We start from the raw sequence: 26,219 nt of genomic DNA on the forward strand, positions 1-26,219 counted from the left end.
TTTAAGGCTTGCTTTGTCTGTAAATCAGTCATAAATCCGTGCGTGCTGTCGAGTCGCGCCGGGAGTGACGTCATACAGCCGACAAATTCGGCGTTCGGAGGACCCAGCCTTGTGAATTTGGACACAGGCGCAGAGTGGTCTGTGAGGGGAAAGTGGCTCCACTGAAACGTCCTGCGTCTCCTTGTGTATGTTTGCTGCAACACGAATCTAAGCTCTCATTACATTGTTTACCGGTATTTTAGCTAAAAATAGTATCTTAACTAAAGCACGTTAAAGCACTGATGCACTTTGGCTGGTAGAATCAGTGCAAATTTGTTTTGTTGTTTTTTTCCCTCCCTCTTGTTTTGCTCTTTGAGTTGAATTACTAACATTTTGGTTTTATTTGATTTTGACTAACCGTTAACTAAGTTTGCTGTGTTTTTTTTCCACATCAATTTCCGTAAAAGTTTTTTTTATTATTATTATTTTATCTCGATTCCCTAATAAAGTGCCTATTTTGTAATTTTTAACTAGCCTACTTTAACACACGTATGGTGAGAAATTAATAAATTGTTGTTGCCGCTACCTATGCTTGTTCATTGTTGCCAGATCAATCCCCACTGTCGTGGGCTCCATTACTTATTTCCCTTTTTAATTTTAAAATCTTCCTGATATTCTTTCTATCACAGTTAAAATGAAGCGTCCATAAACATGTGAGACTGTTCATTTATTTCTTAGAATAAAAACTTTCAAAATCAGCTTTGAATCAAATACTTACTTCCTCCAGTGAAGCAGTTTTTTTTTTACTTGTAATTATTCATGGCCTCTAACCCCCTCCGCATGATCAGCAAGCCCACAACTTTTTGAAGCGCTCGCAACGTCGACTGTTCTCCTCCGTCTTTCATGTTCACCTTGTTTGACACGCTGCTTGTACAACACGCTCACTATCACAGGCGCGACTTAACAAAGGAAGGTCATTTCCAGGCCTCCTTCAAGTGCTTTTCCTCATCCGTTACTGTTAACTACATTCTTCTTGATCATTTCTGCGTTATATACCCTTGCTTTTTTCATTCAACACCTTGTAGATACTTGTAAAAAAAAAACACAGAAGTAGCAATCATCCATCATTTTTTTCCCTTCATTTTGTGTTCATGGTCACAAGTGAGTGGGATGCGGTCCCACACCCACACAAGCTGCAAAAAGCTATGTGAGTTTTTTGGGACTTCTTCCCTGTCAAATCGTCAACTCTATGTGCTCAGTGGCATTGGACAGTTGATGTAGGATTTCCTATTCCCACGAGAACAGTGCAATACATTCAGGTATGCTGTTTAAAATCCCACGATGGCCCCGCATGTGGTTGCTCTTTAGCCGCTAGTTGCACCCCTGTCAGGGCCAGTGTGAATGATACTTCTATTAGGAGGGGATTAGACTGATCTACTTACAGACCCCCCTCTGTGGCAGTTGCCCCGAGTTGCCTCCATTTGCCGTGCTGAGTATATTCCCACCACGCCGCATGCGCCCCTATTTAGGGAATGTGAGGATTTAACACGGTCGGTCTCATGTCGAGCAATCGTCGTCATTTTGGAGCGTTTTGTTCCCCCGGGTGAAAGGAAGTGTCGCATGTGTTATTAAAGACATATCAACCAGAGAGCAGTAGTGTGAAATAGCAAAGCACAAATACTCAGTTACTAATTTTTCAGGCATCTCTACTTTGAGTATTTTTCCAACTACTTTTACTTTTGCTGGAAATCTGTATTTTCTACACAGGGATGTTTACAGATCAACATCAGAATCACACAAAAAAAGAACTCTCCTGTCATTGGCGCTTCATTAGTGCTACAGGGATAAAAGTCACTATTTCACAAACATACATTTAGGATGTAAACACTAATGTTCAGAATTCCGAGTCATTAAGCAATAGGTGGTTTGAAATTGCCCACATCACATCATCCGCAAGGAGGCAGGGGAATCTTGAAGTTTATCTTCCGATGTCATGCGGGTAGAGTTTTCTTTCTTTCAGTATTTTTGTACTTTTCACTGGTAGAACTGGGAAACTGTCACGGACGCAAACACCCATTAAACCCAGTACTACCAGTGAAAAGTCGACAAAAATACCAAAAGAAAGAAAACTCCACTCTCCTCCCATGCATGCGCAGTTAGACTTCCCCTTAAATTATTTGAAAAAGTTCAATCAATTAAAAAAAAAAAAAAATAGGTGATAAACGTACCTGTTGAGCAGAAATACTGATCATTTTGAAAGGGAGCCTTTGACTACTCTTGTGTTGTTTGGAATCTGTCAAATTTCATCTTTTTAACTTTCGAAGCCAAGTGTGCCTGAGAGTGCATGAGTGATTGACATCTTGTCAGTTTGCCTCTGATAGGTTGTTTTTCCTTGGGCGCGGTGGATTCTTAAAAATCAAATTAGAGGTACAAAATGTGGACAGGGGGGGCTGTTTTTTTTTTTTCACAGACCACTTTACTGATGTACTACTGTCAGACCACACTGACAGCTTTGGAAAAAAGAAGAAGTGATTTTTCACTCCCCTTTTAGGAACTAGATGTGAGTACTTTGGCCACCTTTGCTATTTGCCATTGATTTGAAAACACAGTCATTTGGGGGAATTTGGAAATGCTTTTTGGCAGATGGAATGGAAGAGATTAGCCATGGCAGCTGCGTTTGGGACGGAATGACAGATTAGGAGCTCTAATGTGCAGACCTGGCTCCAGATTTGTGCAGCAACACCTTCCTCGCACTCAGTCAGGGAGCAACAACACTTTTTGTCTGTGCCTTCCTCCCCCTTGCACACCCTCGTGCCAGTACTCCCTTCCGCCTTATCCCGGTTTGTATCTAGTTCCTGCTTTTTGGCTCAAACTAGATCTCCGACACTGTTATCCTGCTAAAACCAAAAATCCTTGATTCCTGGTTGCAGGAGTGGCAGCGGTATGGCGGCCCGCATCAGAATAAGTATTGATACTCAAGTGTGTTTGTGCGTGGCTCAGTGTGCATAAGTGAGTAGCGAGAGATTAACCCCATGCTATCCTCAATCCCTGGTTATGAGTTTACAGCGTCTGTCTGGCCATCGCCCTGTTTAAACAACAATCTAATTAATCCCGTCTTTATTAGTTTCAGTGAACTGGGGGAGGCGGGCTAGGAGGGCAAACTGGGAATGCTGGCAGAAAATACTAAGGTGGGGGGGGGGGTTGGAGGGATGGCGAGGTTGCAGGAAAGCAAGAGCGAGAACAGGGATTTGAGAGGAATTAAATGGCAGGGAATTAGGTGCTGGTGAATGGGAACGAGTGTGTGAAGTGATGGTGAGGCTGGAAATGAAAGGGTGAGGAGAGGAAGGATAAAAGCAGGAGAGCAATTGGAAAAATCTGGCATATATATGGCTCTCTATAATATTGAATTATTGTGTGAGCACGATGGTGATAGTGGTTAGCGCGTCTGCCTGACAGCTCTGAAGTTCAGTGTTTGAATTGTCTAAATTGGCCATAGGTGTAAATGAGTGGGAATGGTTGTTTGTCTACATGTGGTCAGAGATTAGTTAGCTTGTCGCTAGTCTGAGGGCCGTGATTATCAAAAAGTTATTTTGGCGGTACTCGGTCTCACTCTAACAGTACGCGAAATAATCACAGGTCGTCAGTCCAGTCGTATTTAACTTTTTAGTGTAATATTTGTTGTTTGACATATCCATAATGTTACAGTAGATTGCAATAATATTATTTTCATGAAGACTTAGACCTACTAAGATAATTATTTCAATGTTGTTCATGACGGTGGTACTTGGGAGTGCTCATTTTGTTTGTTTTTAGGAGGTACTTTCTAGGAATGCTGTTGAAGAGAGAACATTTGAAAATGTAAACACTGGAAGTGATTAATAGAGTTAAAGTGTTGCACAATGATATTTATCAGTTTTGTGATTATTGCTAGAACTCATTAACATGATCACTGTCTTCACATAAATGAACATAATTCATTTTTAATAATAACATATGGTAACATAATTATTAAACAACATTTTGGGCAAATGTGTTATTTCAGAAGTGTGTCTCAAACTGGTAAAACACCACAGAATATGGACTGGTGGATGAAGAAAAATAAATAATTTAATTTAATTCAAAAGAATAAGAGGGGAAAAAATCCGTAACTAAATTGAAGGAAAATAGAAAAGAAAAATGGTGGTTGGATGGATGGAGAGTGACAGATCATTTTATCTCACCATAAGCCGTTCAATTCCAGGCTCACTACTGCCATCTACAATCCAAAGGCTGTAAGTAAAGCACAACATCTGAAACAGACTCTCATTCAACAGTACAGTAATTCCTTGCATAGCAGATGTTCACCTTGCTGCTCTGTGCATTGGGTAATGTTTATACGGCCTTTAATTAAGAGACGGCGCTAATCTCAGGAATCATTGAATGTGAGGATAAATGTGTTGGGGGGCTCCTTGTCTACGCCTCCATCTTTAATTACCTCACCTCCTTTCAGCTCCTTGACCCTCATGATGCTCTACTTTACATCCAATATGTAGGCATCCCTCACCATGTGCACCCCCCACTGTGTGTTTGCAGGCTGTTTGTGAGGAAGTGCAGCGCTTGCTTGCAGGTGATTGGCCGCTCGGAGCTGATCATGCGCGTGCTGGGCCAGGTGTACCACCTGGGCTGCTTCAGCTGCTGCGAGTGCGAACGCCGGCTGCAGCGGGGCGACGAGTTTGTGCTGAAGGAAGGCCAGCTGCTGTGCCGCATGGACTACGAGAAGGAGAGGGAGATGCTTGCCGCCATCAGTCCCACACCCACGGAATCGGGTGCGAAATTTTTGCGGGATTCCGACGCAATCTGGCCATGCATACTTGTACTGTAACTGTCAATGCCACGCGTCCCAATGCTTTTGTCTGTATAGTAGTAACGCATTTTATCGCACACAGGCCGTTTTTGACTGTTTTAATCATTTTTGCTCAGTGAAAAGCGAGGACGAGGATGGCGGCGGGGGCTCAGGCGGGTGTAAAGGCGGCGATGAGGGCAAGGAGCACAAGCGCTCCAAGCGGCCGCGCACCATCTTGACCACGCAGCAGCGGCGTGCGTTCAAAGCGTCCTTCGAGGTGTCGGCCAAACCTTGCCGCAAGGTGAGAGGATGCGCTGAACATTTTCCAACCACAGTGGTACCTCGACTTACAAGTGATCCGAGGAGATATGAGCTATCGCTCGGCCGATTTTATTGAGTTATTTTTTTTGGTCCTGAACTAAAAACAAAAATATGTTATGAGCGCTAGATGGTGGCAGCTAAATTCACGGCAAGATTTTATTTGCATTTCCAGTTAAAGCTTACTTAAACGTAAAACAAAAGGAATTAACTTACAAAAGTCTACTAGCTTAACACTAACAAACAATGAAAAACGCCATAGACAGGCTAACAAAACTAGCATCAATGCTGCGGTACTCACAACACTTAAAGCAATGGATGCTTGAACACAAATCTTTTATTAACTCATATAGACAGACAAAATAACAATGCGATTGAGTATAACAAACCAAATCTAACCTCCAGGTGAGAGAGACGCTGGCTGCTGAGACGGGTCTCACAGTGCGCGTTGTGCAAGTGTGGTTTCAAAACCAGAGGGCCAAGGTAACACATTTAGTCTGCAAAATCATATGCAAAACAGAGATTTATCTCGAGTGTTTTTGTGTCAGATGAAGAAGATTGCCCGGAGACAGCAGCAACAGCAGCAGCAGCAGCAGGAACAGGAACAGCTGGGAGGGGCCAGGAGGGGCGCGAGTCGAGGGGGGCGCCAAAGCAATGATGACAGCGAGGGTAAGGAATGAGAAAAGGTTTTGGGACACATCTTGGACAATTTTATTCATTGCTTCCAAAACTTTGGCGAAAGTCAAACAAGTTGGACTTTTGTCCCGTGTTAGGTTTGGCCACACTAAAACAAGCTGAGTTGTTTTCCTAACCCTATCACTGAGTTTCTGTGGATTTAGATTAGATTGGCTTTCTTCTACACAAGGTTGGGTTAATTATTTTTGATCCAGCAGATTAGGATAAAGATTGGATTTGGGCAGGCTGGAGGGCTGAGGCTGGTTGCCATTTTGGAGTGTCCTGAAGTTAAAGAAATGCTGAATGAATATAAACCCAGAAGGGCTCTGAGATCTGCAGACTTGGGGTCAATTAGTGGAGCCCAGAGTTCAAAGTAAACATGGTGAAACTGCATATAGCTGTTATGCTGCACACAAATGGAATAAGCTGCCAACAGAAGCGAAGTCAGCACCAAGTGTAAATGCTTTCAAATCCAGGATAGAAACTTTGATCAATGGAATAGATTTATAGATTCAAATAAGTGGTTCGGAAAATGAATGAATTTATTTTAAAATAATTTTTTCTTTAAATTATTTTAAGAAATTACTCTTATGTCTTTATTCTTAAATGTTCTTAAAACGAAATAGTTCTCAAGCCAATGGGTATAAATAACCCAGCATTGACTTAGTCCCTAAATCCCACCCAAATTGGGTTACTTTTAAACCAGCAGTTTTGTATTGCCATCTCCACACAGACGGCTCGAGTGGTCAGGGCATGGATGGCATGCTGGGATACCCCTCTCTGCCTCGACAGCAGCTGCTCACTCTGGACCCCAACATCTACGGGGGGGAACCCTTCCGACACGGGCTCACTCCGCCTCAACTGACCAACGAGCAGCTTCACCCGTACGGTAAGCAGCAACTAAAGTTTTGTCGCAAGTAAGGCAAACTTGCAGATTATGACTACATTATATTAATTCAAACATTTCACAAACACACCTCTGGTGGTACTCGAACCCATCGTCTCTGGTTTAGGAGGCCAGTGCCTTATCCATTAGGCCACTGAGACTATGTGAAGAAGTGTCATTCACTCCAGCACACTCAAAAGGCACCTGTACCACTTCCGACTACAACCACTGCTGCATCATGTGCTACCAATATTACCACTCAGCTTCCACTGCTTCTTCAACTACTACTACTACTAGGGGTGTGCCAAAAAATCGATTCTCATAAGAATTGCAATTCTCATTTTGTACAATTCAGAATCAATTTTAAATGTCCCAAAATCGAATTTATTTAAATTATTTTATACTGTCTTGCCTTTGTCTGTGTGTGCCTTTATTTGGAGCGCTATTTATGTTGTATCCGGTTTGGCCACTGAGGGGCAATGTGGTTCCACGCGGTCTAATACACTGTTAAGTTGTAGCCACATTAGAGAGTAGAAGGAAAAAGTCACGATCAAGTTATTCCAATAAAAGTTGTTTTTTTCAGCGTGGAGCCGTTCTTTTGAGTGATAAAAGTGCCGCGAGTAGCGCCAATTAGCATTAGCGAGTCAGACTGGAGTAGATCATTATAAGTCCTTGCACATCTATAGATTGAAGCAAAAATCATTGTCAATCAAATCATTTTGAATCAAAAATCTTTCTTAATCGAAAAATCGATTCTGAATCGAATCGCAGACCCAAAAATCGGAATCAAATCGAATTAAAGCTAATAGTGCTAGTGCTTTCTATAGAGATCCTGACGTCACGTGACTTTCTCTGAACACGCCCCCCTGCGGCAGGAAATTATTGGCGCAGCGTTAATGGGCTACAATATCGTGGAGGGCAAAACTAGCGTTTATCCGTCAACTTTCCACCCAAGAGCATTGACAGTCATTTTAATGAAAAGGACATGATATACATGCGGGAGGTGGACATGTTGGATTGCCGATGGAAGTGTCAGGAGAGGGTTTTTTTCAACTTGGCGGCGCTGCTAACGTGGATTTACCCCCTGTTGCCTTTCAAATCTGATCATACAAAGGCTTTACAAATTTGTACAATCCGGATTTATTTCCCCTTTATGTGTGCTCAAAATGCCAACGAAGTTGGCAGTTTCACGCAAGTCTTGGCAGTGTTATTTATGTACGTTAGCAACTTAGCAGCTGCTAAATTGGCCGCAGCCCGCAGCCGCCGTCATTTATACCGTAAAAAGTCTTCTTTATGGTGTTGTTCAGTTATTAAATTCAACTGTGTAATATCTATTCAACCGTTGCAGCACAAATGAACGAAACATATTATTTCCCCCACATTTTGCGTGTGGTAACAGTTAGCATCTGCTGATTTAGCCACCATATACAAAGTGCAACAATGGCTAGCATTGGTTCCTCTTTTGGTAGCCTTTTTTCCTTTTCTTTTTGTGGCAGGTGGTCCACAACAGCTGTCAATCATTGTTCAAGTGTGGGAATTGTTGTTTACTCAAAGTGGCAGATGCGTTTCCTATCATGCCAAAATAGCTGCGCTAACGGCCATTTTGGAACGCGTGACGTCAACGTCAGGATCTCTATTGTATCATGATATTATTTTATTTTATTTTTTCGAGAGCTCAGCATTATAGTATGATATACTTTTCAAAAACATTTTTTTTCCCACAAACATGTTCAAAGGTGACATATTAAAGGGAAAAGCGATGTATTTCACATTATTAACAAAGCGGATGAGTGTACACTTTGATGTTTGATTGTGAATTAAGATTGTTGAATAAAGTTTTTTGGGGGGGGCGTACACAGCAAATCGGTCAGTGTTAAATTTCCAGTGTTCGATCTAATATACAGTAAGCAGTAGGGGTGTGAATTGCCTAGTACCTTGCGATTCGATTCATATCACGATTCATAGGTCACGATTCGATTTGATACCGATTAATCCTGATACAAATCTATAAATAGATTATTGGGATTTTTTTTTTTTACTCAAATTTAGAAAATACTAATCAGTAAACTTGTACATGTACACTGTAAGATTATGAAAATGTATTTATTTATCTGAAAATTCAGGCTTATAGCTGAGCCACTGCATTTACCAAACAGGTTGCAGTCTGTTTCATGTTTGAACAGCACTGAGATCAAATATTAAGGCTTAATGTTCCATTGATATAATATTCTTCCATGCTTAATGTGTGAATCCTTTACTCCTCGAGTGCTGGGGTGGATGTTGGGTGTTACCTGAATAGCACTACATTGAGTGTTAAATTGACCACACCCTCATTTCCGGTGAAGGAGAAACTTTCCAATCTTCCGGCGCGCTGGTGACATTTCAAAAGCGATACATCCAGTTGTTGTTGTTGGAGTGACGTGGCTCAGTGGTCGTCTCGCAACCCTGAGAAAGTGGGTTTGATCCCAGGTCAGTGTGACTATGTCTAAGTGACTGTGACTAAGTATCCTTGAGCAAGATACTGAACCCCCAGTTACTTCTGATGCCGTATCATCAGTACCGGTAGTCAAAATGTAAAGTGTTTTGAGGGCCTTGTAAGGAGGAAAAACGCTTATATAAATAAAGTACCATTTACCAGAGTTAAGTGTAGTTTGGCAGAATTAAATGTTTAACACTGACACTAGTGTAGAGTATTTTCAACAGTGCTTTCAACAGATTTTTTAACACCGTAACAGTGTTGGCGTAACACTGGTTAAGTGTGAAAGAAGTAATACTTTGGAAAGATTTACCCTCATTGGTGTGGACGCATATAAACACATTTCTAGTGTTAGATTTACCACCCTCAGTGTTAATTTAACACTGGCCATTTTGCTGTGTACATTCCTCTTTATAGAATCCGAGACGGTGTTCCACGACCTGGACAGTGACGGCAGTCTGGGCCACCTCGGCGACTGCCTCCTCGCAGCCGGCGAGGGCGGCCTTCTGGCTGCGCGATTGGGGAACCCCATCGACCGCCTCTACTCCATGCAAAACTCCTATTTCACCTCGTGACCCTGAGAAACCCTCGCCCTTCCTCCCGCTTCCTCTTCCACCGCTCACCTCAAGAGACGCAGCTAATACGGAGTTTGTCCGTCAAAAATGCCTCCGCTATAAATGAAGAAGGGGAAAATAACACATCCAAACACACACCGCCAAACAAAGTCAATCCTCTCTCGATGGAAAATGATTTCTCGTTATGTGCAGAAGCATCTCTTTTGTGCTATTTATGTCGTGTTTAATGAAGCAGCACTTTTAAACAAAAGACAAACAAAACACATGCCAAACATACCATGTATAGTGGATATAGAAAGTCTACAAAACTCAATTCAAAATGCCAGGTTTTTGTTTATTTTTACTCCCACTCTAAAAAATATGCACGTTTTTCAATTGAGTTGTGACATTATATGCCAAATTAATTGTGTTTTTTTATTTTATTTTAATGATTCATCTTGGTCTATTTTTTGTTATCACAAAAAAAACCTGGCATTTGAATAGGGATGTGTCGACTTAATATCCACGGTACACCACATGACAAAATGTTATGTTCGAAGGGAATTCACCTGTCAAAATGCATACACTAAAAACTCACGGGAAAAACATTGTGATTATTAATGCAGCCGATACAATACTGTATAATAACTGGAGTACCCACAGTTTTGCGCTCAGGTTAGTGGGTGTACGTTTTACCTGAGACCTAACTCAGGATATTACGCTGGATAGAATTCATATGTAACCGATTATGTATGTAAAGAAGTGATATTTTGAGGCAACCCTCCATGTGGAACTATCATTTCAAAAATGACAATGGAACCTCCAAAAGCAGCACAATTTGGAATTCACCGCTTGTAAATAGCTCCCGGAATGCATTTGTGGAGACGCCATGACAGCTACTGCTTGTAGCCGTATTCGCAGGCGAGGAGCGAACCACGTTAAAGCCGTCTTGGCTGGACCAACTCACCCGATTAAACGTGGTACTTTTTGACAAATCCGAGTCAATACTCATGGAAGGTCCGTCAAACCGTGACTGCCGATGCCCATTTGCTGATGAGATGAGACGAGGAGGAAGTATGAAAGCAGGTTATTTCCTTTCCATTTTTTCCAATGACGAAATGTGTTCAAAACACCTTGTCTTCCACTTTGGAGGTTCCACTGTCTTGATTTGTTTGCATGACTGGCTTATTACAGACCAAAAAAAAAAAAGGCTGCTTATTTTTTTATTTATTTTTTGCATTGAGACACCATGACAGGGTTACTTTTATGGAGCCTTATTCGGAGACAGGGTTGCACAAGAGCCTATTAACTATTTTATAATTTAATCATACACACTGGGTAGAAAAACAATGAGTTCCAAATGTAAATGTGTGACTGTGTTGATGTATATAATTGTAGTACAGTATTTTCTTTCCATACATATTTATTTCATCACAAATTAGACGGGTCGACATTTTGTACCTTCTTCTGTGATGAACATCACCCTACTTAAACCGCAGCATGATTATTTGTCATATAACAACGCATAGCCTCCAGACAAACAGTAAAGCAGCACCAGGCTAAGAAAGCAGTGCAATCTCAAAAGCATAAAAATAGGACTGGCGATGCTTTTCGCTGCTATGGCTCCTAAGAAGGCTCTTCCTCACATCAAGTTTGACACGTGCGCATTTCTACAGTGATATTTTGTGAGGGTAACTTATTTGTGCCGTGTTAGCTGAGTTGCAATCTTATGTTCAGTGGCTACCAAGGTGATGTGCTTTGAATGTATAACGTTGCTGTATATTTAATACAGTCTGCAATTTTATCCTATCGCGTGCTTGTCTTGTTTGTTTTGCATTTCAATAATACTTGGATCACCTCGTGTGCTTTTTGCTACTAAATTGTAATAATTCAAGAAGAAAAGGTTTGTTCTCTTGGGCGGTCACAGAGATAATAACTCAACAACCTCCCCTCTCTGAGACGGCCTCCTCCTGCTCTTTTCTTCCCAAACTCCCTATTTCTTCGTCGGGAGATTTTGTGTGGGAGTGCAACATTCTGGTTTAATATTTGACTCTGACTCAGCACCGTAGATGATGAGGCGGTGCAGATATATGGAGCTGAAAACAAAAGAAGGAAACCCCCACTGGTTGAGTAAGACATAACTTAGTTTTAATAGAATAAAGAATGTGTCACGTTTATTTAAGTCTACACAGCCTCGCAGTTGGTACAAGTAGCACTTGATTTGAAAAGGGGGGGGGGGGGATCACAGTATGTAAAGTTGAAAGAAAACAAAATTATGGGATTTTTTCTTTTGGGAAAGTGATCAAATAGATGGTTGAATGCTACGAGGGCACAGGTACCGGAATTGTCTCTGAGAAAAAAAAGGAACACACAAATATAATAATTAGTCATGCAGTAATATACAATGAGTCCTATAGTAGTAAAAGGGTCTTCATTTTGCGAGTTTATGCACGGCGTAAAAAAAACTTGCCAGTTGCTGCCGTACTACCTATTTTTCATGTGTCCTAAACTGAGGACCCAAGACCTTGCAAGACCTGAATTAAATAAATACGACAAGCATGAATGGGTTGAAGGAGTTTTTGTTATCCTTCTTCACAAAAAACTAGTAGTATTACACCCGTGACGTAGTTCGACATTACATGCTGTCGCATGATGACGTCAGTTAGGAATTTTATTTTATTTTTTAAACAGTGCTGTCCTTCACTCTAAAAATGGATTGGTTAAAACTGCCAATCTAGTAGGTTAAGCTCATATTGGCTTGATTAACCGATAGATTGGTCAGACATTGACCATTCCGGGTGGTTACGGGCATACCAATTTTGGTAAGCCAAACAGCCAATGAAATTGGTTACAGTAGAACATAAGTCTAGATAGATCAATTGGAAATATATTTATTTTATCAATTTATTGTATTCTAAATGTATTTATTAATTATTATATATATATATAATTTATATATTCATTGGATTCCTGAGCGCGGCCCCTGCTGCTGCTCACCGCATCCCTCGGGATGGGTCAAATGCAGAGAACAAATTTCGTCCCACTTTGGTGGGTGTGACTTTTTTTCGGGAATCCCGTGACCCGCGGGATTCCCCCCCAAAAAATGTCAGCCTCTAACACAGATTTACCAATATCTTGGTCAGAATGACCAATTTGTATCGGTTGGCCCAATCACCAATATATATTGTTTGAAAACACCTACCATTAAGCGGTTGGTCTGTCGGACACATAACTACCAGCTAGATTGGTCAAATGTAACCTTTTTTTGGGGGGTTAATTTGACCAATCCGTTTTTAAGGTTAAGGAAAGGTGGTATAAAAGGTTAAGAGATTTGACTTTCCGAAGAAGCACCCTGTGTAGTCATAGTAGTCTTAGAATGGGCATTTAACTACATCTTCATTTACACAAATTAGTTTTATATTATTCACTCCCAGACTAAGTCTTAGGTGAATACATTTTTCCAGAGTTGGCATGTTCTTCTTTTGACTGAATGAGAGTGAATCAACAGCGCCTCTGCTTGTTGCACACAAGTAGTGCACTACACCGGTGATTCACTACCAAGTACATCTGAGAGTAAATTGGGACAAGATCATCTTCTTCTTTTTTTTTGTTGTTCAAAAGTTTTGGGAAATATTTGTTTAGTTGTGTGCTGTGAGATTTTTGCAATGTAAAATGGGTCCCTTGGCCTAATAAAGGTTGGGATACACAACACTACTAAACCACACAGGTTTCATGAAAAATTGAGTGCAAATGACAGTTTTGCTTTTTTAAAAGCTTTAAAATTTCCTATCCAGAGGTGGGTAACATTACAGTAAATGTGTTTGTATCGATATATTCATCTCTATCACTAAAATACAATAGGATGTAAACTTACTCGGTTTCCTCTTCTCAAATTAACTTTTTTTTTTAAACTAAATTGTACTTGTAAGAGTTTAATACAACATAGGTTTTTTAGGCTTCCTGATAACAGTTTTTGAATCCACTTTTGTAGTTTTGTCACTGCGTACTTTAGTACTCTTCCACAATAAATATTTGGAGGTCTACTTTTTACTTGAAATTGAGTCACATTATTCTTAAGTAACAGTACTCTTGAGTACAGTTTCGGAGCTGTTTTACCCACCACTGGCCCTATCATATCATTTAACTGCTTACCGTTATTATTTCTTTATGTTTTTCACTGACTTACCCATTCCACTGAGATCCACCGTCTCAGCACAGCCTAGAAAGCGAGCCACGTGGGCTGAACAGGAGGAAGGTGTGTCCTGGTTTCCCCTCAGACACTTCTCGAACTCCACGAACTGCTTGGAACAGTCTTGTCTGATCTTCTGGATCACTGGGCTAGCGCCACAAAATGCAGGAGTTAGTGTAGAGTAGACCAAACAAGTGTGTGGTTTGGGAGTGATATGGGTTCAGTACACACGCCTTACTGTGATGAGGTGCACTGTGCAACCTTCATCTTGAGTTCATGACACTTCTCCTGCCACATTGATGGGTTGGTGGCCACACATGACCCATAGGCGTCCATCTCCTTATGACAATACTTTGCAGTGATATCCATAGCCGCCTGCCTGGGAGGAAACACATGCCGTACTGTTGTAAATTTTTGGAATGGTTTGCATTTGCAACATAAAAAAACCCCACATCTCTTACAGACAGTGCTATTGCTCAGCAGGCACGCAGCATTACAGTAAATGTGTTTGCTATCTACAGACCTATGTCTATCGCTAAAGCACAATCGGATGTACATAGTAGCAATAAAAGTTCTTACATTTTGTTATTTTGTACTCGTCAGAAGCGATGAAGCTGATCATTCAAGGTTACATGTGGCGCCATGTAGATGGTGTGTGGACACGCCTACTTAGAGTTCCATTGGATGGAAACCGGGAAATATTGCCTCTGATTGGATGAAAACCCAGTATGAGAACACCATCTCAAATCCTACTGGTTAATTTTGATGACAATCGTACAACGAGTTCCCAGGTCCGGCGATGACGTAAGTTAAGTTAAAGAAACAGCGCCATAATTTTACATTTGCATCGAAACCCAACATGTCTTTTGTGTCATGAAAAGGTTTTATATATGTGAAAATAGCTTAATAAGTAAAGTTCGCCTGTAGGAAAGGTCATAACTGTTTGCTTTCCGCGATTCCGCCACCTAGGCACGTGTACGCGTCGTACGCGGTGACGTATGCGGAAGCGACGGTTGGTGAAGAGGGACCACAGAAAGGGACTAGGCGCTTGTAGGTAGGACTGAGGAACGTTCCGCGTGGAAAATTGCGTTTTTACCGGCATCAACACGACGGGGCGGCGGTGGATAACAGAGGGCCCTAGGGGGTGAGCAGAGTACCATGAACGACGCCAAAAAAGAGGACGAAATGACCGTGGACGGCGTCGCAGGACCGGGCGAGCTACGAATGGCCCCTTCTGTAAGGCACAATCAGTATGACAATGGCACCGGCGACGAGCTGGTGAGCTCAGTGACACTGTATAGGCGAAGGCCGCGGCTCTTTCACGGCACCGTCCTCCCTTTCCTGACGGTCCTCTACCCGTCCTGGCTCTACGTGTGGCTGGGGGTGTATGGAGCCTCGGAGTATCCGGAGGCAGGCCTGCTGGCTCTCGCTGCTATCGGGATCGTGCACATCCTCACGGCGCTGTCTGGTTATTGGTCCGTGCACGCCCACTGTTGGCTTACTTGTTCCAAGGTAAAAAGAAACAAACAAACAAAATCACTAAAATGACGACATTCTATCCAATTTAACACTGTCATCTTCATGGAGATCACAGCGCAGCAGCATCAATAAACAAGGATAAAACAGAAGTCCCCTTCTACCTCTAATTTACTATTGTACATTACAGTTTTCACAATTGGTTTGGCTCATTTTTTAAAACCGAAATTACATTATTATAAGATCATTTGGTCAAACAGTCTTACAGTTCTGCCCAACAATACTATGCTCACTCGCTAAAGTTCATATCTCTCCTGAAACGCTTTGCATATGCTTCAAAACTAGATTCCTTTCTCATATAAGGAGTCAGTTCGATTCCACAAGTAAAGTTCTATTGTTAGGGGTGCAAAAATTCTCCAAAATGACAAGAAGTTTCCCTCGGATGGCCGTTCTAAAACTGTATATTTACCTCATCATATTGCTACGTATAAACAACAGTACACAATTGCCCATTCATTACATTTTTTTTAACTCAACTTTATTAATATAGGCTTTAATAACTACTGTAGCTATAACAAAGTTAGCAATCAATCTGAAAATTAGTAGACCTGTTTTGACAGGCTGCCAACTCAAAGGAACCATCTTTCAACAACTACAAGAAAAAAACATCAGAGATCATGTAAAGTAGTAAAATGGTGGCAACCCCTCTATAAATGCTATTAGATTTGTATTAAAAAGGGGTTTGGTTAAAAAATGTTTACATAGCAGTTTTGGCCTTTGGCCTTGATGTTGACATGTTCTAAAGGCACAAATATGCTAGAAATTGCAAAATGGCAGATGTTGGATTGGAACCCATTTGCTGTCATTACTAAGTACAATGTCAAATCTTTAGAAATAATGAACCCCATGTCACACCAGTGTTTTGCTCCAGATTAGAGCCCTCAAAATTAATAGATTAATCGACAAGTAATCGATTATCAAATCAGTCGACATTTATTTCGATAATCGAGTAATCGTTCGGAGACATTTTTTTATTTAAAATTGTCCAAATCCTCTGATTTCAGCATATCAACAGTAATTGTTCACTGATTTCTGTAGTCCTTCATGAAAGAAGACTTTGGAAAACAATGACCGAACCGCTAACCTAGTACAACACAACCCCCCCCCCCCAGCCCCACCTTTTTTAAACTACTTTAACAAATATGAATTCTGAAATAAACACACAAAAAAAATTATACAATTTAATGCAAAATTTAAATGAATCAGATTAGTTGATTAATCAATTGAATAATTGATAGATTAATCAATTCAAAAAATATTTAATAGTGACAGCACTACTTCGGATCATGTCTTACACCTGTGAGAATTTGTCACCTGTTGACCATCAGGAATTGGACCCAAATAAGGCTACACTGGCAAAGGTTGTACCCACCCCCAATAACGGTTCTGCTGAACTTGTGGCACTACAAAGGGACCAGGTGAGTTCGGACCAGGACTCCAGTTAGCACCTCATTTTTCACTGTGTTACATTTACATGGATAAAAAGCTACAGATACTTAAGCTATTTTCACTCTTCCACAGGAGGAAAATGGAGACAACGTTCTGTCATTTGAGTTTCAGAAAATCCGCTACACTTTCGACCACAAAGAAAAGAAATGCTTCTTTCCCATCGCATTCCCCATCGACCACCCAATGGGCTACTTCCAATTGTGGCGCGGCTACCAGGAGGAAGCCGACCTCAGAGCGGCGGAAAAGCGCTACGGCACAAATAATGCCGAAATGATAGTTCCCGATTTCTTGGAGCTATTTCGGGAGAGGGCTACAGCCCCCTTTTTTGTCTTCCAGGTTTGGGCGAATGTTCCTTCTCTTAGAATGATCAATTTTCACGTTTACTTTAAAACAGCACTGCATGTTTCTCATCCCTCAGGTGTTCTGTGTGGGGCTGTGGTGTCTGGACGAGTACTGGTACTACAGTGTATTCACGCTTTTCATGCTGGTGGCGTTCGAAGCCTCCCTGGTTCAGCAGCAAATGAGGAACATGTCCGAGATCCGGCGCATGGGGAACAAGCCTTACATGATCCAGGTTGGGTTTCCATCCAAGCTACAACCCTCGTGTCGGCAAAGCGTCCTAGTTTAACGTGGGCTACTCCTGGCAGGTTTATAGGAATCGTAAGTGGAGGCCCATCTCGAGTGACGAGCTCGTCCCAGGTGACCTTGTCTCCATCGGTAAGCGTCTTGACATTTTGCCGCTTCTCTCAAAATGAGTGAGTGGACAGTTAGTGTGTATTGGACTGGTTTCCAGGGCGTTCTCCTCAGGACAACCTGGTGCCGTGTGATGTGCTTCTACTGCGCGGTCGCTGCATCGTGGATGAGGCCATGTTGACTGGAGAGTCTGTACCTCAGATGAAGGTAAGGGACACACTTATCCAGCCAGATATTTTCTAGAGGCAGTGAGGGTGTAGAGGTGGCAAATCCAGGTACAAGAAGTAAAAACGTTGCCACTGTGTGGCCAAAAGAAAGTTCTTAGTGCATGTCTGTTGATTAAAAAAAAAAAAAAAAATGATGAGGAAAAAAACAAACATTTGAGAAAGCGCTCATAGCACGGTACCAAAATGCTGGATTTCTCTTCTAAACGCTAAAATCCCTTTTCTCTGCAGTCTTGCATACGCCATTGTCATCGTCGCGATAATGCTACAAGTAATGTTTGAAGCTCATTTTTTGATTGAATGAGTTATTTTTATTTATTTCACATTCTGTATCTTAAACTCATTAATCTCTATGAACGGTATTTGTTGTTTTTTAGGTATCTGGAACAAATTAATTGAATTGACATGATTACCTTTGGGAAATATTGCTTCAGTTTTTGTATATTACGGCCTTAATCATACTTCTTGGAAGTAATTAATCACAAAAACTGAGGTTCCACTGTATAGCTGAATTATAAAAGAAGGCGGCTATCATAAAATTGATGAGAATGTTTACAACATTTTGACTTGACACGCTCCTGCGGGCTTCTTTTGGTGCAATGTTTACTGTGTTGTTTTTGCTTTGTTGTAAAAATGTTGAACACAGTTCAAAATCTATTATAAGGTAAGAATAGGCCACAATGGAAAGAAAAATAATGTCAGAATGATGGGGAAATCTGTTCTATTATGCATTTGGGCTGTGCAGAATGCAAATGTCTTGACTGGCTTTATAATAAGGTGTTTATTGGGTTGATATTTCAATAACTGCTGACATTTTGGGGCATTGTTCAGGAGCCAGTGGAGGACTTGGACCCCAGTCAAATCATTGACCTTCAAACAGACTCGCGGCTCCACATCATCTCTGGGGGGACCAAAGTGGTTCAGCATAGCCCCCCTTTAAAGGCCAGTGCCGGACTCAAACGTAAGACAATAAGTTTTGCACTGGGAGAAAAAAACCTGTAGTGAACATTCAAGTTAAAAGGCTTTGGTGTAAATGGGTAGTGCATATGCTGCTGACATATTCCAGATGACACCAAAACCTAACTGACGTCTTTGTTTCTCTTTATGTAACTTTTCATCTGCATTTGCAGCTGTCGACAATGGCTGTGTGGCCTATGTACTGCGAACAGGATTCTACACCTCTCAGGTGCGTTTCTTCTTCATGAGTCAGTTATCGTCAGTGGTCGATTGAATCTGGAAACGTGCTTGCGTGCAGGGTAAACTTCTGCGCACCATCCTCTTTGGTGTGAAGAGAGTCACGGCAAACAACCTGGAGACATTTATCTTCATCCTCTTCCTCCTGGTGTTCGCCATTGCAGCCGCTGCCTACGTGTGGGTGGAAGGTGAGCTTTGCAGAACGATGATTTAGTCTGTCAAATGGGCATACGTAGTATCTAAAGTGTTACCTGTCCTACTTCAGGGACCAAGGACCTCAGCAGGAACCGCTACAAGCTCTTTCTGGAGTGCACCTTAATCCTCACCTCAGTGGTCCCCCCGGAACTCCCCATTGAGCTTTCTCTGGCTGTTAACACATCACTCATTGCTTTGGCCAAACTATGTAAGCTTGCATAGTTGCATTTATGGTCCTTATCTGCAGTGGTTCATTGCCGTCTTTGCTTCCGCTTAGATGTATTCTGTACCGAGCCCTTCAGGATTCCGTTCGCGGGGAAAGTGGAAGTCTGCTGTTTTGACAAAACGGGAACACTCACTAGCGATAGTCTGGTGGTGCGAGGAGTAGCGGGCCTCAGGTAAATGGGTTTTATGACCCCCGGTGTTGTATTATTTGATCCATATCAATCTATATGTATGTTAATGAGTAGAGGGGGAAAAGAGGTGATGCCCGTATCGGATATCCCAGTCGAGACTCATCGGGTCGTGGCAACCTGCCACTCGCTGGTCACTCTGGATGATGGACAGCTGGTTGGAGATCCATTGGAGAAGGCCATGTTGACAGCTGCGGATTGGACCCTAACTAAAGGTAAAGTGTTCCCAAGGAAAGCAGGTGGCTATGCGGCGTAATGGATAAGGTTGTGCGGTTTTGTTTCCTGTTGTGAATTCAAATATTAAATCGTTACAATAACCTATTCTTTATTTATAGTCCATTCTTTATTGCAATGCCAGTTCGCCAGCAAAATGTGTTCCTTAGTGGCCTAAGACATTATACTTAAGATGTGCCTGGCTTATTCTTGTCTGTCCAACCAGATGAGAAGGTCTTCCCACGTAGCATCAAGACGCAGGGCCTCAAGATCCATCAGCGCTTCCACTTTGCCAGCGCTCTCAAGAGGATGTCAGTTCTGGCCTCGTACGAGAAGCTGGGATCCACTGAACTGTCCTACATATCCACTGTTAAAGGTGCCCCAGAGACACTCAAAGCGATGGTACATATGAACACTGTCTCAAATTTGTAGCCAAATTGTTTAAAAGGGATTTGTTCTCATAATGGGACTGTGGTTGTAGTTTTCAGAACGTCCTGAGAGTTATGATAAAGTGCACATGGAAATCTCCCGGCAAGGAGCACGGGTGCTTGCTTTGGGTTACAAAGAGATGGGACATCTAAATCATCAACAGGTTTGTTTTGTCTCTGTACTCTAAAAAAGTGCAGAGTTAGTAGTATTATTTTGTTTCAACTTGTTTGGATCTTTGTGTTTTGTAGGTTCGGGAGATGAACCGCCAGTCCCTGGAGTGTAATTTGAACTTTGCCGGCTTCATGGTCGTGTCCTGCCCCCTTAAGAGTGACAGCAAGGCGGTCATCAGAGAAATCCAAGAAGCATCTCATCATGTAACTAATTCAAAGCAGCGCAAAATTTAAGCAATTTCCTCCTCACTACTTTTGTTACAATACCAATGATTCTTATTCTTACACTTTCAGGTGGTGATGATCACAGGGGACAACCCCTTAACGGCGTGCCATGTGGCCAGAGAACTTCACTTCCTCCAAAAGGAGCAAACACTTATATTGCAATCGGCTCACGGTAGGACCACAACATTGGGTACACCTGCACAATTGAAAAACTCCAACCAACAATGATTGTGGTTATTGTTTATACTAAGGGGCATTTCTGATATTTTGAAAACAAGTACACTTATTTGAATACTAGATCATACAGAGTATGATACGTGATAATACTACAGTATTAGGTGTTAGAATTTTGATGGGAATTTGTTTTATTTTATCAAATATTGTTTAGAAGCACAAACTTTTATTGAACATGGCATATGTTGAACTCCAATGTAACACTTTTTGTGCGTGCTGAGGAGCGATTACTATTCTCGTTTAATGCCATGCAAACTCTGCTAGGCGGTTGGTGGTATTTGTTGATGGGGGGGGGCACTGCTGCTAAACAAATGTAATGGAAATATTATAAAGGGTTCCCATAGGGTCTAAAAAAAGTCTAAAATTCTGAAATGTAAATTTTAGGCCTTAAATGTCGTTTTTTTTAAAAAACACCCATATTTTCATCCCAGGTCTAAAATTATTTTACCCAAGTCTTAAATTCTTAAATCCGCTACGTCCATTCCGAGGACTGAAATAAAAAATTGTGCCTGTTGCGTTGTTGTTTCTACTGTCTGCTTGCTGAAAAACGTCCACACCAAACCAAAAGCGAAGGCGGGCATTCAAAGGGGTGCGTTTGTATTGTAGTCGATGTAGCGGTTAGCATCGCATCTAGCTTGTTGCATTCGGATCACGGCAGATAAAAGCCTTTGATTGCCGCAAATAGTTTTAAATTAGGTGGGGTTCGCTGTCTGTGCATGTAGCGGTCATTGAGTTTGATGATCTGTGCAGCATTCTCAGCAATTAGTCTTGTATTTGTCTTAATTCATTTTATTAACCACTTTGAATCGAAATTAGCACATGATAGCTGTCTATGAAGTACGTTGTTATGTGGGTGCGACCCAGTGTACCACCAAGTGTTCAGATGGACACACTACAATTTGTGTGGAAACCGGTTAAATGGGAGCTACTCTAGTTTTACCCCGGGGTTACACCGCATGCGTGTGCTTTGCGGATTTGCTCCGAACTTTTAGAACCACATATTTTGAATGTGACTTTTATGGCCACTAGATATTTTTATTGTATTTTATTTACGTATTTAGTTTTTTAAATTCATTTTATTGTCTGTTGTACAGGGTGTCTGAACACCGGTAAAAATACAAATGACCTTAGAAATTTTATAAATAAATGTAATTTAATCAACACTTTAATATATAATATGTTTTACAGTTATGTTTTACTAATTGTGAATTACTTCATCTCTTGAAACAAACAAACATCTCGTGACGAGTTCTGGTAATGTGCTGTGTTGATGTTATCCTCAAAAACGGAACGTTTGTTCAATCAAAAAAAGCAAGCGATTTTCAACACTCGAGATTGGTGAATCATTTTTAAAATAAAAATACACACGTGGGGACGATTAATAGTATTGATTGTTTTATTTTTTTATTTACCAAATTCTGATGTGTGGTATCGGCCCAAGGCTAGCGATATACATGGCCAGTGCTGGTTCTGGCATGGATTGGCCACCACCCGAAAAGGCTTAACGTAGAACCCTGCATTAGCTAAAGCATTATAGCACAGTGTCGGACACTTGATCGCAATATTGAAACTTTTATTTTCCTGAGCGGAGTTTTGTTGTAGTGGAAGTGGGTGCGATAAGTGAAGCAAAGCAAACGCCCCTCTCTCCGGTGTGCGCAAATGAAGCATCCGTGTACACTCCGGCAGTGAAAAACTAGTGAGAAACGCTCCCTTCTCTTTTGGTGTGAATGTAGCATTATACTTAGGTGGCTCGGTGTGTCCACGTACCGTATCTTTCAAGTTTTTGTTTCTGCCGAGTTTATGCAGTTAGTCCAAATTGGGAATGTGCACGTCGTCACATGTTTTCTGTAAAATGGGTAAATGTTAAAAAATTGGCTTTTCCTACTGTATGGAGGTGGTAGCAGGTGATAGGCACTCGGCTCGTTGCAAAAAATATATATAAAGGGGACTTTGGGCGTGAAGACCCTCGAGTCACACACGAAAGCTGGAAAGCACCAGCTTGTTATGACTTGAAGTTGGTCTAAAAAAGGTCTCAAATTTAACTTGGTTATTCCTGCAAGAACCCTGTGTATAACAAATTGAAATAATATACGTTTATGAACAATGTTTATACTGTGGCAGAACGAAGAAGCACACGCTGCTGTGAACATGTCGGTACTCTAACTGCCAACAAGCGAATGAATCACAATCACAACATTGCGCCAAAGCAGTCATTCAACCACGCCCCCACCTGCATGCCTGCTGGGAGAGAGGCAAAGTCCTCAGTCTTAATATCGGCCATAATACCATCTTTTTCTGTAACTTGCTGCGCCATTTATATTTGAAGATTCATTCTTGTACTGTGATACCGTATTATATGGTGCTGTTTTGTACCCAGGCGGGTGGCAGTGGGAGTCCATCGACGGCACTGTGCACGTACCCCTTCCGCCTCCCTCAGTCTCTTCCTTTGTGCACCAGTATGACCTGTGTGTAACCGGGGAGGGGCTGGCCAGACTGTGCTGTGACCCCCGGCTACTGCACGCCCTTTTGCCTAACATACAAGTGTTTGCGCGAGTCAGCCCCAAACAGAAGGTAAGGCCAAAGACACAAAATGAGGTTGGGATTCATGAGGTATATCAGTGACGTCAACTTCTTGGAATAGAGCACAGAGCAATCAAATTCAATTGAATGTAGTAAAATGACAATGTGCATGTCTGCGGTGTTCTAGGAATTTGTAGTCACCAGTCTCAAGGGTCTGGGTTATGTAACACTGATGTGTGGTGACGGCACAAATGATGTCGGAGCTCTCAAACATGCCCACATAGGTGAGAGTGTCCAACAATATGTCACCATATTTCATTTGACTGCCATCTAAGTTTGTTGTGGTATGTTTACACAGGTGTAGCCCTATTAGCCAACGCCCCTGAACGCATGCCCGAAAAAAAGAAACGAGGGAGAGAGAAGGAGGCGCCCCCCGCTGAAATTAGACCTCCGATACCTGTCAATGCAGGAGGCAAGCCGAGTTCCAGAGGTGCCAGGCAGAGGATGATGGCCCAAAGAGAGGAACAACTCGCAGCACAAAAGGTGTCCTTCACCTTCATTACCATTTGGATACCTTTTTTTTCATCTCAAAGAGTGGCTTCATTTTGTTATTGGTTTTTGGATAATAAAGTATAAGTGTGTTTTTCTTATATAGGAGAGGATAAGTCAAGTCTTGCGGGAACTTGAAGAAGATCAGATACAAATCGTAAAACTGGGCGACGCCTCCATTGCCGCCCCCTTCACCTCCAAACTCTCCTCCATTCAGTGCAGTGAGTAACAAATATCACAATGAGAGTTGGTTTGCTTCCTCAACTAAAATGGCTTCCTTTTGCCGCCTCTGTCCAGTCTGTCATGTAATAAAGCAGGGCCGTTGCACTCTGGTAACGACGCTACAGATGTTTAAGATCCTCGCCCTCAATGCCCTGGTGCTCGCATACAGCCAATCGGTGCTCTACCTGGAGGGGGTGAAGTTCAGCGATTTCCAGGCAACCCTGCAGGGTCTACTGTTGGCTGGATGCTTCCTTTTCATCTCTCGCTCAAAGGTGAGAATTTGTATTAAGAAATAGGCCCCCATTAGGTGTTTGTCACTTCTTTTCATTTCTGAGTAATGGTGTATATCCTCTTATTGTCCTCTCCTGTTGACTCAGCCACTGAAAACATTGTCTCGGGAGCGGCCCTTACCGAACATCTTCAATCTTTATACTGTGATGACGGTGCTGCTGCAGTTCGCGGTCCACTTCTGCAGTCTGGTCTTTCTTTACAAAGAGGCGCAGAGCAGAAGTCCGCCAAGGTAAGAGGCAAGAACTGTGTGGCTTCTCCTTAACCTGGTAAAATGTCACATTTCTCCATTTGTTTTTTTTACAGAGAAGATCGGTTTGTGGATCTGTACAAAGAGTTTGAACCCAGTCTAATCAACAGCACTGTCTATATCATGTCCATGGCTATGCAGATGGCCACATTTGCCATTAACTACAAGGTATTTGCCTTATTACATGTACAGGGCTTCCTCGGTTTTTGACCGTCCTGACATTTTTAGCGTGCCGCAAGAATGCAGTGGTGCTTTGAGTTATTGGAGTATACTGCTTTTAAGTTGATTGTTGTATATTTATTCGCTTGAAAGAATTTTTCATTTGAATATTTGCTTAAATTATGACTTAGCACTGTGTAGTGCTAAGAAGACTACACAGAATCAAATCTCCATCATAAACCGAGAATCCCATGTGTTGCTTTTTCTGTATATTTGGTCATATAACAAGATGAATGCATTTTCATTCTCTTGCATAGGGTCACCCCTTCATGGAGTCTCTCAGTGAGAATAGACCACTACTTTGGAGCATCGCTTTGTCAGGCTTAGCAATAGTGGGACTTCTTTCTGGTTCTTCACCCGAGTTCAATGAACAGTTTGCACTCGTTGATATTCCAACTGAGGTAACCAGGCACAGACAAGTCTTTTTCATGAGTTGTTATCGTATAGTTGTGTAATAATGGTCTCCCGTTTTTCTCCATAGTTCAAAATGATCATCGCCCAGGTTCTGGTGGTGGATTTTTTTGCCGCCCTATTTGTGGACCGTTTACTGCAGTTCTTGCTTGGCAAAGGAACTCTGAGGGTACCTTCTTGAACTCTTCCTGCCATCAGCACCCATGGCCCTTACGTCCTCTCAAGGGAGAGGAGCCTTTGAAAAGGAAGAAAAAGAAGTGAGATGGTCAATGGCGCGCAGTGCTGTACACTCCACTCCTTCAGTCGGCTCCTCCCAACCCCATTTCATTATTGTATTTTCATCAGCTACGCTTTGTTCTTTTTCCTCTTTCCCCCCGAACTACTTCCATTCATCCCCACAACCACACAAGGCCATGAAGAGCAGTATTGAGAGGAGTACGGGACTGTGCCAGCAGAGTGACGCACTCAGACTACAAGAGGGGCATTCTCCAAGAGAATTAACAAGCTGTTTGTTTGTTTTTTTGATTACTCTTCTTGATTTTGTAAAAAGTGAAGACATGTATAACAGACTTATAAAAAGACTTACAAACGATTAGGTCTGTCAAGTGTTTATTCTCAATCACACATTTGTCTGATCATCTCTGGGGACAGACGTTTTTTATTTATCACTAAAAGGAATATTATCGATATTGATGTGACTGTAACAGCCGGGATTTGTTTTCTAAAATTCTCCTAAAATGATTCTCCAACTACTCAAAAAAAAAAGGAGGATGGACCTGTATGTATGTATATATACAGGCTTGGGGAGTTTTATACATGTACCGCCGTTAAATAATCAGATTACAAAATAAAATAACTATTCCGTTAGTTACAGGGAAAAACATGT

The 26,219-nt window shown here is 41.8% G+C and overlaps 3 protein-coding genes across 4 annotated transcripts in view; 2 read left to right on the forward strand and 1 right to left on the reverse strand.

The window, feature by feature from the left end:
• lmx1al (LIM homeobox transcription factor 1, alpha-like) overlaps positions 1-11,514 on the forward strand; it is a 28,775-nt gene extending 17,261 nt beyond the window's left edge. Inside the window, exons 4-9 of the mRNA XM_086086270.1 lie at positions 4,552-4,784; positions 4,939-5,102; positions 5,525-5,602; positions 5,668-5,788; positions 6,528-6,683; positions 9,574-11,514. Of these exons, the coding sequence (XP_085942396.1) occupies positions 4,552-4,784; positions 4,939-5,102; positions 5,525-5,602; positions 5,668-5,788; positions 6,528-6,683; positions 9,574-9,731 (910 nt within the window). The 3' untranslated portion in view covers positions 9,732-11,514. The remainder of the gene's footprint in view (positions 1-4,551; positions 4,785-4,938; positions 5,103-5,524; positions 5,603-5,667; positions 5,789-6,527; positions 6,684-9,573) is intronic.
• A 322-nt stretch (positions 11,515-11,836) lies between these two features.
• Positions 11,837-14,664, reverse strand: chchd5 (coiled-coil-helix-coiled-coil-helix domain containing 5). Of its 2 annotated transcripts, none has more exons than XM_086086291.1 (4): positions 14,479-14,664; positions 14,138-14,274; positions 13,897-14,048; positions 11,837-12,060 (listed from the first exon to the last, which is right to left on the reverse strand). In XM_086086291.1, the coding sequence occupies exons 2-4, from the start codon at positions 14,266-14,268 to the stop codon at positions 12,032-12,034; spliced, it is 312 nt and encodes a 103-aa protein (XP_085942417.1). In that variant the 5' UTR covers positions 14,269-14,274; positions 14,479-14,664; the 3' UTR covers positions 11,837-12,031. The 2 variants fall into 2 exon arrangements, with proteins under 2 accessions (XP_085942417.1, XP_085942408.1); XM_086086282.1 differs by having other exon boundaries at positions 14,138-14,278; positions 14,479-14,642.
• A 229-nt stretch (positions 14,665-14,893) lies between these two features.
• atp13a1 (ATPase 13A1) lies at positions 14,894-25,925 on the forward strand. Its single transcript, XM_086086258.1, has 25 exons — positions 14,894-15,411; positions 16,764-16,853; positions 16,957-17,220; positions 17,303-17,458; positions 17,532-17,601; positions 17,678-17,784; positions 18,633-18,762; positions 18,932-18,987; positions 19,057-19,183; positions 19,261-19,398; positions 19,468-19,588; positions 19,661-19,818; positions 20,043-20,218; positions 20,298-20,408; positions 20,494-20,619; positions 20,710-20,812; positions 23,252-23,445; positions 23,582-23,678; positions 23,753-23,937; positions 24,050-24,164; positions 24,241-24,437; positions 24,543-24,685; positions 24,760-24,871; positions 25,180-25,323; positions 25,404-25,925. The coding sequence occupies exons 1-25, from the start codon at positions 15,058-15,060 to the stop codon at positions 25,512-25,514; spliced, it is 3,585 nt and encodes a 1,194-aa protein (XP_085942384.1). The 5' UTR covers positions 14,894-15,057; the 3' UTR covers positions 25,515-25,925.
• Positions 25,926-26,219: the final 294 nt, after the last annotated feature.

This window comes from Leptonotus elevatus, chromosome 1, assembly GCF_054856555.1.
Source record: "Leptonotus elevatus isolate MCC_2025b chromosome 1, RoL_Lele_1.0, whole genome shotgun sequence".
NCBI classification, from domain to species: Eukaryota; Metazoa; Chordata; class Actinopteri; order Syngnathiformes; family Syngnathidae; genus Leptonotus; species Leptonotus elevatus.